Genomic DNA, 14,722 nt, shown 5'->3' with positions numbered 1-14,722 from the left:
GTGCTAATGTTTTTAATGCTTCTCAGCCATCGAGGAGCTGGATCTTTATCGCCACTGTTCATGTAGAAAAATTACCAATTTGATACAGTACTCTTCCTGCTACTATGGAAGAGGATTAGGGCCAGTGAAGAAAGAAAAAAAATGGCAGAATTCTGACTTGGGAGATTGAAGTCGAAATTCTCATTTTAAAGTCAGAATTTTCATCTCAGAAGTCTGACTTTAATTTCACAATTCTGACTTTATAGTGAGAATTCTGAGATTAAACTCTGCCATTTTTTGTCTTCACTGGCCTTAATCCTATCTAAATATTTTTCAGGAGGAAAGTTGATTTAATTATCTTCTTGGATGTCCCAATATCTAACAAGCCGAACTTTATCAGCCACCCTCCAAAAACGTTTGACTGGAGGGATGAACGAAAGCAGCTCCACAGATTAAACCCATGCCATGGGAGCAAAGGCAAAGTGAGCGGCTTTTGAAGCCATAAAGATTCCGTGAAGAGAAGATCAATGTTGAAATAGAGGCCAGGTTTCAGTGTTGGCTTATGGTAAGCGATCCAGGATCAGTGCTCTTCCTGTCTATGGAGTAAAGATGACGGGGTGAGAGGAGGACGGCAGACACCTGGAAACCAAGTCGTGATGCTGGAGAGTTTCAGACTACTCAAGGCCATTCAACTGGCTTTTTCCAGCAATATTAATTTATGTATCAATATACATATATTTCTAATAACCATTACATTATGAAAGAAAAGCTTTTGCCCCATGGGTTAATTAAGTGCCCACATGTGCTGTAGAGTATTGCACAAACATGACACGTCCTCAGACTGTGAGTAAACAGTGGGACCGTCATCGCCCACTGGACAGGTTCATTACCAAACTACAGGATGTGAGTCCAGCTGTTTTGAAGACGGTAACCTTGTTCATCTTGGTGAGGTGACACCATTGAAAAAAGAACCAATGGTATAGCGGTTTACGGAATGTGTTTGGATCACAAATGGAACTGAGTGCTGTGGGCCCTCTTGAATCTTTTTATGATGATGAGTTTAAATAATAAAAAATATCGCCGTCTTTAAAATCAATTCTGTACATCACAGCCACCACACTGACACTCCTCCTTTTGTGGGGTGTTTGGCTTGAAAATCATTCCCCTTAGATGGTCAACAATGGTCTAGATGCCATCTCTACATGCCACGCTGTTTTAGTGGTTGGCTCTACACCCTCTCTAATGGCCTTCAACAACAAAGATCTACTCATCCTGCTTGCACAGGTGTGTCTCCTTGGTCTCTCCCCTCCCACACTACTGAGCAAATGCCACCTGCAACGATGCAGACCTGAAGAAGAACCTTGTCCTTCTGAGGTCTACTTACTTTCCAGACTCTCTGTCACAGAGTTGTTGTTGTTTTTTAATATGAAAGTTCCCCAAGAAAAGAAGATAAGAAAGACTGGTGGAGAGTTATAGGATATAGGGAAGTCCGTGGTGCTGAGCTACACACTGGCCTTTAGTGGAAGAAAGTCTTATTTCAACTGCAAAAAATATCCTGAAAACCATTAAATCTTGTGAGAAAGCTGCTTAGTTTTAAACTGCTTCCAATAGATTAAAAAAAATGCAGCCACCTCAGAAAGACCGAGTCCTTTTGTCATTTGCAGCTTCCTTTTAAACAAGAACTCTGGATTGTGACAGCAGCGCCTCACTTTTCAGAAACAGATTTAAAGTCCTTTAATGCCGTTCCTTCATCTGTTCAAATATTATGTTGGCTTTGAGTCCTTCAGGAGCGCGCAGCTCTCTCCTCCATCCCACGCATGTATGTAAAGGAATGAGGCAGAGGAGTGAATGGCGGTGTTCTGATGATAAAAAAAAAAATCCACTTTATCCATTCAAGCATGCCTCAACATTGAAACCCTCTTTGACAAGGTGGCAGGAAATGAAGAGATGCAGTATTCATAGCCGCTGTTTCCAGGAGCAGATAAACCGGCGCTATACATAGAAGCTCAATGTGTGATTTGAAATATGTGATTTTTTACAAATGCATTATGGCGCTCTTCTTTTGTCGCTGTGAAGAAGGTGTTGAAGGGAATTACAAAACTATCTGCTGTCTACCTTCTATAAGGAGTCATTGGGAGTTACATTTAGTTTTAGGGATGGGATTCGATTAAAAAAATAAATCTACTTCATGAGAGAATTTGTGATTAAATAATCGCAATTAATTGTAGTTAAATGGTATCAGAATATTGCCATTTTAATGTGAATGAATATGGTATATTAGTGAATCAAATGATGGAGCCACACATACATTTAAACAACAAAATATTGTTTATTCTGCATCAGTTTGACAATGGCACAGTAAATCAGGATGGTGGCTATATTCAAGTTTTTATATCACCTTATTTAAACAAAAGCTCTTTTAATGTCTTGTTTGTTTGAGAATTTCAATTTTATGAGCATTTGAAGTACATTCAGAGTAGTGGAAACCCTGAACCAAAGCAAACAGAAGCTTTTGTTTGCTTTGGTTCAGGGATGATTCCTCCATGTTTGTTGTTGTTGTTCTCATCCTCGCTGTCTTGTGCATCAGTGTGATCAGTGGTGATCTAGCTGGCCTCACAGTTGTTGTAATTAATTCAGCGTAATAATGTTGTAATTAATTGTAATTAACTTGTTTAAGTCCCACCTCTAGTTGAACATTGTGTTGGAGAAATTATTTGACTTTAAAGTTGGTCTGTGTATGGAACAAATCAAGAGGACATTGAGTCTACAATGCACAGAACTCTCTCCATAGAAAGACATTGAGAGACGCCAGCTGAGTGGAATCACATGAATTCTCATCAGACTCATTTGAAGGGACATGTTTTTCCTTGTTACTGCAGCTCGTATGTCTATTCCTGAGGAGACGGCTTCCAGACCTCACCTGCAGCTTGAGAATCCAAACCCTCCACACCGTCTCAAAATAAGTCTCAGCTGCCATATTTCCGGCTTTTGTTTCAAAGCACTCTTAAATAAGGAGGTCTGCCCCCTGGAGGCCATGTTTCTGTGCTCTGATGTCAAACAGGAAAATGAGGCGAAGGAGAGTTGACAAGCAAACTCGGCTTCTTCACAGTTTAAATATTCTGAGTCACTGAAGTGTTTCTCTTGAAAATAACGGTTTCCATTCCAAGTCACTTCGATCTGATGTCAAGACAACACGTTTCAAAAAGTCATTTCTCTGGGCAAAAAGGGGGACTGAAAGTCAGCGAAAGAAATCTGCATTTTGCTGTAAAAATATGAATGAGTGCTGTAGCACCGCCAGCTCTGCGATAATGAACTAATAAGCCATGTCCCGGAGGGGAGCAGTAAGGTAATGAAGAAAGAGGAAACTAGGTCCCCGGTGTTTGACTGAAGAGATGTGAGAAGTTATAAAGCATGAAATGAGACCAGATATAACCTTTCATTTCATTTCCCAATATTTAAAAGGTAAATGTGTTTTGACTCAATACACTTTGAATGGACTCTCGCCATTGCATTTTCTATTTATCCAGTGAACCAAAATAAAATGTTTGTATTCACCAAGTTATAAGCTATGTTTAGTTGAAGCAGTGGCGGACCTCTGCTGGCCAAACATAACCAGGAATCATGAGCACATTTATGACAAAAGTGAATTTCGTTTTTCATGTATTTTCCCAAAATATATTATATAAAGTATATATAATCATGATACTCATGTCGGAGTATATCCCAGTACTATGTTGTTTTTCCAGGTTAGAGTTTTCATCATCACTCAGAATTCAGCCAGCTTGTGTCGTCATGTCCAAGGCCTTCAGCAGCAACAGTGCAGGCGCAGGTGCCCTCAGAGGAACCGACACATATAATTGATGGATAGTTGCGATCACGAGTTGGGGACAGCGAGGCCTTCTAGCTGGCCTCACGTTGAACGGGACTTCGCGTTCTGTGTTCATTTCAGAGCTAACCGCTACTCATTTCTCTCTTGGACGCCTGTGGCTTAAACATAGGAGGATATTCATAAAATGACTGCCTGGCTTAAAAACAATGTATTGCCTTCATGCTGTACTGAGTGGTCGTCGGTATCCAGCAACAAAAGAACAAAAAAATGCAACAAAAATGCATTTTCCCTCTCCATACATCACTGTAAAATCTCGTCTCTGATTGGCTAATGTGCAGCAACATGTAAGCGAAGTTGTTGACTGTTGTCACCCGACACGTGTTGCTAGAAATGCATTGTAATACGAGCCTGGTGCCTGAGTTGCGTCGACAGTTTGTCGAATGTTAGAGTGACTCAACGTGTAAATGACTGATGCGTCATGTCCATGACTCAGATCCGGGTCATCTCAATGTTTAATTATGAAAATATATTCTTTAAAGTGAATGTAATCTCATAAAGCTGTCCGCGATTGTTGCGCCCAGAAACAGGACTTTTATACATACAGGACTTGGTTGCCAATTTTTTTTTTTTCCCATCAAAGATTTAGGCGTAGCTTCAGTTTGGAGGTTGCAAGATATGCACTCACTCATGCACTGTGGGAGTCAGTCAGGGCTTCCGGTACAGCTGCTTTTGGAGCTCTTGATCAAGTAGACTGGCTTGTTGCTACAGGACTTCTGCTCCTTCTCATTGTTCATGACGTAAACCTTTCCCCATCGCACCTCCAGACACTAGTGAAATCGCCCTCACTGCCTCTCTCCTCACAAACTCACAGTGAAACGTGATACTCGCGCGCTGTTACTGAATTAAAGCCTCCGTTACAATCTGGCTGCAACTCATTCAGACGACAAGCAGCTAAATGCTGGAGAATTAATTACAATGAAACACTTCAAGCCAAGCAACCAGATGTCGAAGTCTGAACTGATTTCTCTCCAGCTAACGCTCGGCGACAGCCATAAAATGAGATACTTTACAGTGTCAGACATCAGAGAAGGAAGGGACAGCGGCAGAAGACAGCTCTTGACGAAAGTGACGGGGAAACAGTTGAGAGTCGATTTTGCTATTTTGCCAATCTCCTATTCTCTTTGCAGACAGCTGATGTTTATGTGCTGGGTCCATCTGGGTTCCAAGACTAAATATCTGGCAGAGCTGCCACTGTGCAGGCACACTTCCACTGAAAGAGGTTACCGCCATTCACAGAAAGCTTTGCATTCTTCATCGCTGACAAGTCAGTTCTTATTCTCCAAACACAATTAGGAATATATTGTTGAAAACCCAGAGTCATGTCCACTTGTCTGCATTGTAACTGAAGACTTACAGAGGAGTTTCTGCACAGCACTTTGACACCACCTCAGCATGTATGTTAGATTAAATTCAAGATTTCTCTATTATTTATAGTGGGTTTCAAACCTCTTGTGTAGAGGAGAGTTTTAGTTCTGTTTGTACGTGTGTAATTGTGCTGTTATTACAACACAATTAGGATGGACCAGCCTCCTTCCTCCTCAACATGGCGCCTAGCAATGAATGACAGGCCTTCATTCATAATGAAAGGTGTATGTGAGGGGGAAGTCCCTCACTGCAGGATGCTCTAAATACATTTCCTGCAGCATAGGAAAAGCACCACAAGACAGGTGCGCAGCGCTCGTGCTGTTCTTATTTGATCTAAAAGAATGCAAAGATGCCCGTGTGATGTCGACGCCGTTTTTAATTCATGAGCGCTGGATCTCTTGACGCCTCATTCACTGGAGGCTTCTACACACAAAACCAAAGAATCATGTTTGGAAGGACTCAAAGCTGGAAATATCAGTGATGGATGGCTGTAATTGTTTCCCAATTTCATGATCCTGTTTTAGCCTTGAGCTTCATGGATGTTTCCATCTTGAAAGTGTGTATGAGAAAGATAGAGCCGACTGTCTTTCCCAGTGCCAGCCCGCCTTCTGAATGCACACATTCTGAAAGTGCTATAAACTGTGCAGACGTGTCGGTTAATATTGCCCATCTGACGGTCACACTCCCACCAATGACTGATTTCATAACCCCTGAATAAAACAAGGAAGAAGTGACAAGAGCAGAGCACTGTACTGTTACGAAGACCATGGAGTGATGCCAACCGCTGAATCAGTCATGCTCAAGGCACAGAGAAATTATTTATTGCTCTGCTCTGAAAGCAGTTGAGGCATGGGTGCAACAGGGGACTTCTTCTGACCCGTGTGCCACATCCAGGTGTTTCATATTAAAGTTCAACTCTGACTCTTCGTGCTTCGAGTTTGGTACTTTGGCGTCTCAACTCCCACTTTGTCCAGTGTGAGCTGGTTAGAAAACACGGTATATGTGAATTCCTCTGGATGACAAATGGGCTTGTCAAGGTGAACTAAAACTCCAAACTAAAGGTGCAGATACATTAGGAATTTTGGGGCAGTCGTGGTGGATGTTGCCAGTGTTTTTTACTCATGACTCCAGTGTTCACAAATGCCCATTATACCTAGCCCTCAGCCACTTCTACTTTGTGCAATTCAGATTGGCCTGGTGACAATGTCGGCCTAATTCTGAACACAAAACCACCAAATCTGTGAAATGCTTACATCATCAATACATGGAAATATTACTAAATGCAATTTTTGAAAAAACAAACTTAAAGATGCAATGCATCTTGGGAGTCATGAAGACAAGAACATGGCTTTCACAAGTGGCACCACAAGTGTGATGCACATTAGTTATCATGTAATACATGGCATTTAAAGCCACTTGGAGTCACATATCTGCTGCCAGTGTTCTAGTTCAGATTATACAGCCTTTATTCTTCCCACAACAAAGAAATTTGGGGTGTTACAGCAGCATGCTAACATGAAACATTGGACGTAGACAAAGGAACGACAAAATCAACACTGTAAAAACAAAGACAGTTTACTACTTCACTATCTACCTAGCAGAAATTACATTATAACATAGACAAACTACAACACAATGACCAGTGGAGTGCGGCAAAAGCCACAGGACCCCTCACTCCCCGGGCTCAGCAAGTGTTTGCCTCTGGTGGCCTCCAGGTCACTTGAGCTTGAGACCTCTAGTCAAACCGCGCAGACATTCTGAGCACTTTCAATGACATCTGGAAATGCCTTTTTTCTCAGCCACAAAAGCGCAGTTTTTGGTATGCCAGAGACACTGGTTAATAACTTGGTAATAATAACCTGGTGGTCTGCAGGTCAACAGCACCCCATAATGTGACTATGAAAAGAGAGGAAAAAAAGAGGATGAACTCTTTTTCTAATGCCATATTTCAACCCTGATTGCTGATGGAGTTTTTCTGTCTTCACAGGATCTTTCTGTCCATCCAATGGAAAGCTTAAGACATCCCACCTGTTGGAAGCACTAAGACGGAACACAAGTGGGGAAAGGCAGAAACAGAAGCCTGACTTCCTGAGCTGTTTTGGCGTCATCCTCATGAGGATGCCGTTTGTAGCATCAGCCTTACCTCGGCAGCGGAGCTCCTATATGTAGCCTTCACTCTTTGCAGAAGGATTGAGACACAGACTGCAAAGAAGAAAGGCGCGGGGATAAAAAGCAAGCCTGCATAAGCAGTATTTGCATGCATGCGGTGTGTGCCTATATGTGTGCACGCCACTTTCAAAGGACTTGAGCTTGTATTTGAATGCAGATTCAGACCTTCATCATGACTCTGTGCGGAGGCTCTGGGCGTAGCTGCTGGGTGTTGCTGCTTGCTTGTTATTTTTTGATAGGCTCGGCAGCGAAACCCAAAATGCCGGGACACACACACCTTAACTCGATACGCATCGATGGAGACATATCCCTCGGTGGGCTGTTCCCAGTGCATGCCAGAGGGAACGATGGGAAGGCCTGTGGGGAGCTGAAGAAAGAGAAAGGCATCCACCGGCTGGAGGCCATGTTGTTTGCCTTGGATCGCATCAATAATGACAACGAGCTGCTGCCTAATATCACTCTGGGGGCCCGCATCCTGGACACTTGCTCCCGTGACACCCACGCTCTGGAGCAGTCGCTGACATTTGTTCAGGCTTTGATCGAGAAGGACTCAACTGATGTCAAGTGTCTCAGCGGAGGGCCGCCAATCATCACCAAGCCAGAGAGAGTGGTGGGCGTGATCGGGGCATCCGCCAGCTCTGTGTCCATCATGGTGGCCAACATACTGCGCCTCTTCAAGGTCAGTGTCTGTTTGCATTCATTTGGGAAACGCAGGACGGCGGTTTTCGTTGGGAGTTTATCAGCTTTGACCGGTTCAAGGCAGTGACCTCTCGGCCCTAATTCCAAATGACAAAACTGTTCAATCAGAGCTCACCACTGACTCGGAGAATTATGAGGAATGTTTTTACACACACCGAGAACACGACCTTGAACAGCCGGAGATTTTTCAAAGAGATCACGTGGCTGTGAAGTGAATCGAATCCTCTCACCCACACATATGACCATCACATCGCTCTTTCTGTGTTTGACATTACCTTGCTGCAAAAGCGTTCTCACGACTTCTCTGGCTGCCTGGACTCAGTTCCATTGATGATATAAGTTTGGTCTGGATGCGGCCGTAATGGACGGCAGGTTCGAAGTACTCCCAGGCTTGTAAGAACAGCTGATTCCTCGGAGAATAGAGGGGAGAAGGGAGGAGTGGGTCTGAGTTTGATAGACAAATCACCATCCAATCATTTTAATAGTTTAAAATTATTATTCTGTAGTCTGTTTTGAAGGGGTCTTTGTTTCCAGTCCTATCCATTTCAGAGAAGACGTTTTGCAACCAAATGTTTGTGCGTGTTGCGCTCCAGGGCCACAGTTCGAGACAAAGACATCTGAAACCTCCTACGAAGCATGAAAAACATCTCATGTATGTCTGCATGGACCTGTAACATCTTCAAGTGCTGAAATATTCCTCTTTCTTTTGTCTATTCCTCTCATGGGAGTCTATTATTATGTTCTCCTCCCCTCTTCCCTGGTCATGCTGTTTGCTCTGACACATCCCTCTTACGCTGGGGGTTGGATCACGGTTCACTCTATGCTTTCGGAACTGACTGACTCCCCAGCTTTGTGCCATCGCACGTCCGTGCAGGTTGCCGTTCTTTGACCTTAAGTCTGGGAAGTGATCATTACATCCCTAATGGCCACAATTTGCCCAGCGTGTAGGATCGTTCTCATTAAACTGAGTAAACCATGCATGTCGCCATGTGCTCTTTGCCCTGTTGTTAAATAAATAAAGAAGCTAGAAAAATCTATTTCTGAATCGAAAAGAGTAGGAAACAGGGAGTGTTCCTGCTGATACCGATGTGGAACTGACTTCATGGGCAGGGTGCCTGATCTGGTCCGCCTGCCTGATCTGGTCCACCCACAATTCCGGTGCTGGAACCGGAAATTGCACATGTTTTACCAACTACGTTCATTGGTTCCGGTTTATTGATTCAATAATGCAGGATTTATTTAAATCACACAAAGGTGATGAAATGTTTTTATTGATTAAAATAGTTTTTTTTTACTTAAAATAGTCCACATTTAACAATTGTATGTTTTTATCTGATACTTTTTTTTAAAACTTTTAATCCAGCATGATTGAATCAATAACATTTCAAGCTCCTCCAATACATTTGACTTGTGCAATGAATTGTATTATCATTATTGCATGAGAAACATTTCTCCTTACATCTGTTTCACATAGATTTAACAGGAGCAGGAGTGAGCACTTCTGCACCTGAACGAGCTTTATATCTACCGTGGTGCGGCGCTTGAGTCCGTTTATGTTGTTGGGGTTATAAAAAAAATAGAATATCAGATAAAACATACAATTTCTACATCTCGACGATTTTAAGTAAAAAAGTAAGTCACCTATTTCATTTTTTAAGTTATCACCTTTGCGCGATATAACCATGTACGCATGCACGTACCAGTCAACGTTAGTTGGCAAAACATGCAAAATTTCCGCTTCCAGCACCAGAATTTCCGGCGCACCAGGCAGGCAGGCGGACCAGATCAGGCAGGCGGACCAGATCAGGCAGGTGGACCACATCAGGCAGGTGGACCACATCAGGCAGGTGGACCAGATCAGGCAGGTGGACCAGATCAGGCAGTGACACAGGGCATTAGATGGAGATGAAGTCCGGATAAGAAGCTAAAGCGGACAGCTAGCATGAGACAAGAAGGAAAAAGCGATGTTTGAAATTGCAATAATACTGCAATGCAGAATGAAGTAACACACTGAACATGTCAATTATGAATGAAATTCTTGCTTGCTCAGAACTCTGTAGTCAGCAAACAGCTGGCAGGAGAAAATTGACTTTGTGGCGATGCAGTCAAGCCAGGAGAAAAACCTGAAGTGACCCATGGAAGTGAAGCATGAGGAGAGAAATGTTGTGGCACATGAAGGTACTCAGGATTCTGTTCTGATTCTCCAGTTTCAAATTACCCAACCAGACCAAATATTCAAGTCTCAATTCGTCCTCTACGATGAATCCCACCGAGTTTTTCACCATAATCAGCACTTTTACAAAAGCCGGACAACAGCAGAGACAGAGAAAAGTGGAAGAGAGGAAAACAAAACCGTTCATGCTGCCAGTGTCTTGCTGAGGGCGAGTGAGGAGCCGGCAGAGAGTCCACTCTGGTGTTTGTGCCATTTCCTCGCATACATAGTCTCTGACAAGGAAATGTTTTGTGATCATATTTCTGTGTTCCAAACAGGCCGGCAACTTCTGAAGTGAGCAACTTTTATTTCCACGGTATTTTTTCATTGTGCTTGGCCAGTCAAGACAGAATATGATCAAGGGTGTTGTGGAAATGATTCACCATCTCATCTCAGTGCTAATGAATGAACCGCTTGGATATGCAACGCCTCCAAAAGCAGACGTGTGGAAATATGTTGAAAATAAGAGTAGGATGCAACTTGACTCATTCCCCTGAACAAGATGGTTCTCTCCAAACCAGCCACTAAAGCAGACAGCTGACACACTTTGAGCTAATGAACAAGCCCAAGGCAAGAGACGCTGAACTCGCGTCAAACTGACAAGAATTTTTATGTCAGGTCTTTTTGAGGAATCTGTTGGTCAGAGCACAAGTGCAACCACAGTGAAAACAACAGTCTGTCAGACTGAAGAACTAAGACCATTATAGATGATTCAACTATTGCAGAAAATTATGACTACGCACCTTAAAAAAGTAGTGGCCTTCGTATGGATTAGTATTTGGCTCCTATAACATCACATTTTTCTTCTATACTGGATTCATATGTTTGCTCTATTCATGCAGGAGGTTCGACAGGGTTGTGTCTGGTCTATTGCTGCCGATATACAATGCCCCGGTACAGGTGTGATGATGCGCTACAGTAGATACATTAACTTGTTACTGAAAGCTTTATTTTCAGTGAAAAAAAAAATTATTATGCAAAAAAGTCACATTAATGTGCATGAATGCCAGTTAACTGCGACAAACTCAGTCAGAATGAACAGACTTGTCATCAAATAAAGAACACAAGTGGACGATGTTAGTCATAGTAAACACGGCCCCACTATATTGTTTGTTGTATTACAAATGTAGCAGCAGAGATACACATATCATGGTATTTAAGCAGCAGTCTACAAGCTGCAGATGCAGTGGTGCTGTCTGGTTAGTTTTGAAAACAGGCTCCGGCATCAAGACTGACTCATGAAACAAACTCTGTAATGTTCTGAACTTGAATCACAAGCTCGTCACATCTTTTATTCACATTAAAGTGATGTTTTCGCCCGCGTGCCTGAAATTCCAACACCACAGCTGGTCTCAGCAGCTGCTTCTCGATTCCTGACCTCCAGCAGATCAGCTCTGTTGCTGGAGCTGCGGACACATGAGTGAAAACAGCGCATCTTGAGCACTTTAATAAATAAATAAAAAGCCTCAGATTTCATCGGATTTCATCCTGTAAAAATGTAACAGGGTTCAGACCGTGAGAAAAAAAAATTGCGGCTTGTAGTCCAGAAATTACGGTACCTTGAAAATACAAGAGCTTCTAAAAACACGAGACGCGCTTCCCTTATCACTCTCCCATGTGTGTAATTTATAGTCGTAACGGATCACAAAAATGTCTCTGAGTTGGTTATGCTACGATGCTTATCAAACTTCCTGCCGTCTCCACGACGTCCATCAAATTCATGTTCGGCAACTGGCAGTGAAAAAGACAGGAGAGGAAAAGTGCACCTCCGTCTGGATGGCATGTACACTGCGAGCCACAAATCATTTTGTGATGGACTGAATATGGCCTGCGGGCCTTGACTTTGACCTGTGAATAATAAGTCAAAAAAGCATAATATAACTGAATTGTTGCATAAATTATTAAAGCGGATTTCTGTTCCTCTATTCTGTGCTATTGTTACTCTGTATATAGCTCAGACCCTTGACTGGTAGTCATGAAACACGCAGGCGAAAACACAGCTTTATCATAGAATATGTAATGAACACAACAGAGCAGCCTGAAGACCTTCAGATAAATATGTGTATAAAACACCAGACAACACCTTTAATCACGAGGGCTATATCTAAGAAGCAAATTCAGTGAATTATTCACTTTCAAGAAAGCGTGGAAATGTAATTCCTTCAGATGCACAGTGGCCCCAGGTGGGAGAGGAAGCCTCAGATTTAACGCTTTAATAACACCCATGCTAGTTCAATATTTACACCACAAACGCCTCATTACATTTACATGGGATTTATATCGGAGGTCGTTGAGTTAATCTCCGCCCTGGATTCCGAGATTTTGTTCCCGATTTAATTAGCACGCACACAAATTTAATAATGTAAGATGATGGAACGTTCCCACAGTGCACATTTAAACTCCAGCCCTGCAACATTCTGACTGCGTCTCGCTTGCATTTTATTTCTCTACACCCTTCTCTCACCACGTGGAAAGGAAGCTCTTCAACCACGTTTATATGCTGCAACATTTGTCGAAAATCTTCATAAGTCAAGCCTATTTCTTTGGCGCCTGGATGGTTTTTTCACTGCACGCTAATCCTCAGTAAGAAATAGAAAATTCGGCCTCATCAGCTGGAATGAATTTCCTCTTGTGAGAAAGTGAAAGAAAGTCAGTGATGATCTGTCTCATTAGAATGTGTGGATTGATTTTTATGGTCTCAGGAAGAGCAACGTGCCTCAAGAGTCCAGAAAATGACACTTGAAAAAGCACAGCCAAATCCAATCATCGTTCAATAATTGGGGAAAGTCATTTATCGGCGTGGCAGGAATTATGAATGACTTTGCACAAAAGCAGATCATGTGTCGATGGACGACGGGAGGAAGTCAAGGTCCCTCCAACAAGAAGTGCCTTTGGAGGAGCCTTCCTCAGTGGAGAAACATCATCAAAGTTTCATGTTCCCTCAATGATTGAATATATATAAGTGCACCCACATAAAAGCTTTCCCGGCTAAAAATAACAAAAGATTTGGAGCGTCTCTATTCTCTCAGAGGCAACTTATTGTACAGTTTTAATTTCCCGTTTCAATTTGGGCTCATCCTTTTCTTCCCCCTTATTGCCTCTCCTTGGGTCTCGGTGCAAAGTGGCTGAGAGCAAAAGTGTTTGCTCAGCACCACAGGCCGTGCACGCTCCTGTTCGTACGGTGTGTGATGAATATTTTACAACATTGTTATGCAATTTATGTCAAGGGATTGAGTTTGAAAGCTCCATCACTGCACCAACACACAAGCCCGTCGGACTTCTCTCCCCCATATTAGAGCGGTTGAAAACGAATGCTAATGACTGGTTGCTTTGATACCTATGTGCTGTTAAAGCTGCAGTGGCTTGAACGTGTCCTCATGCTTCAGTGGAAAGAGAAGCACCGGAGGGGCTGTTGATGCAGGAGTCAAAAACTGCATGAGCATGCACTCTGCAGCAGGTACCTTACTTGACTTGCTGAGACAACCACAAGCCTTTGGACAAAGTGGGGATGGTTCTGGGAGGTGTCACACACCAGTGCTGTAAATAAAGCTCCAGCTAACACTGGCAGTCGGCGAGACCCAGCGATTCCTGGAGAAAAAGCTGGATGCTCCCCGAGCTGGGATGAAGGGGTTAACTGTTATGAAGTAGAAACCTTGCTTCCGCCTCTTCCTCCCCTCATTAGAGACACAGACCCTTAGGCGCAGAGCTTCGCTCCCCCTCAGCATTTCACTGTGCTGAAACTGGATTATCCCATCAGCCCACAGTGAAGCTGCAGCCTCTGAAGATATACTAGTTCTTGCTAATGTCAGTCAAATCATCACGTCTGAGTAGAAGTAGCAACGTGTTGTGACAGGAAATCCAGTCTGTTTTCACTTATATGAATGTGTTTTGAAACATTTAGAACCGGCATGTCATTGGAACATCAATAAACAATCGCAGTAGGCTGAAATTCCCATCTATCTAGTCCTTTACATGAGAAGACCTGCCTCACACAAAAGCCTCCAAATAAGGAGGACAACACTATTAGCCCAGCAGGTCACAGACAAGTGCACTTTGCCACACGACTTGAGATTTCCGAGAGAGCAGAGAAAAATCGGAGTCGGGATGTGCCCTCTCACAATGTTCTGGTCACAGGGAAGCAACTTCTTTAGTCAAGATTAGTTCCAACTCAACTCACTCTGCCCTCCGAAAGCAGAGCGGTCAATCACCAGGACAGACATGAGTGCACATCCTTCATGACCTTCCTTTAGGTTGTTTTCTCTTGCACTTTAGAGAGGAAGGGAAATCCTTTGGCAGGACAGTGAACCAGCTCAGGGAATCCCCAACGCTCCTTCGAATATCCTGACAAAACCTTTCCAACATCTCCTATTGCATCATCATCCAAAATGCTGTGCATGAACATCGATGTC

At 43.0% G+C, this 14,722-nt stretch overlaps 1 protein-coding gene across 2 annotated transcripts in view; it reads left to right on the top strand.

The window, feature by feature from the left end:
• The window catches only part of grm4 (glutamate receptor, metabotropic 4), a 109,292-nt gene that overhangs the window by 31,824 nt on the left and 62,746 nt on the right, over positions 1-14,722 (top strand). For both annotated transcript variants that reach the window (XM_053850583.1, XM_053850582.1), the window contains exon 2: positions 7,221-8,081. In XM_053850583.1, the coding sequence (XP_053706558.1) occupies positions 7,554-8,081 (528 nt within the window). In that variant the 5' untranslated portion in view covers positions 7,221-7,553. The remainder of the gene's footprint in view (positions 1-7,220; positions 8,082-14,722) is intronic.

This window comes from Synchiropus splendidus, chromosome 18 (genome assembly GCF_027744825.2).
Source record: "Synchiropus splendidus isolate RoL2022-P1 chromosome 18, RoL_Sspl_1.0, whole genome shotgun sequence".
NCBI classification, from domain to species: Eukaryota; Metazoa; Chordata; class Actinopteri; order Syngnathiformes; family Callionymidae; genus Synchiropus; species Synchiropus splendidus.
The sequence above is the reverse complement of the archived record's forward strand: the minus strand, read 5'-3'. Positions and strand labels throughout refer to the sequence as shown.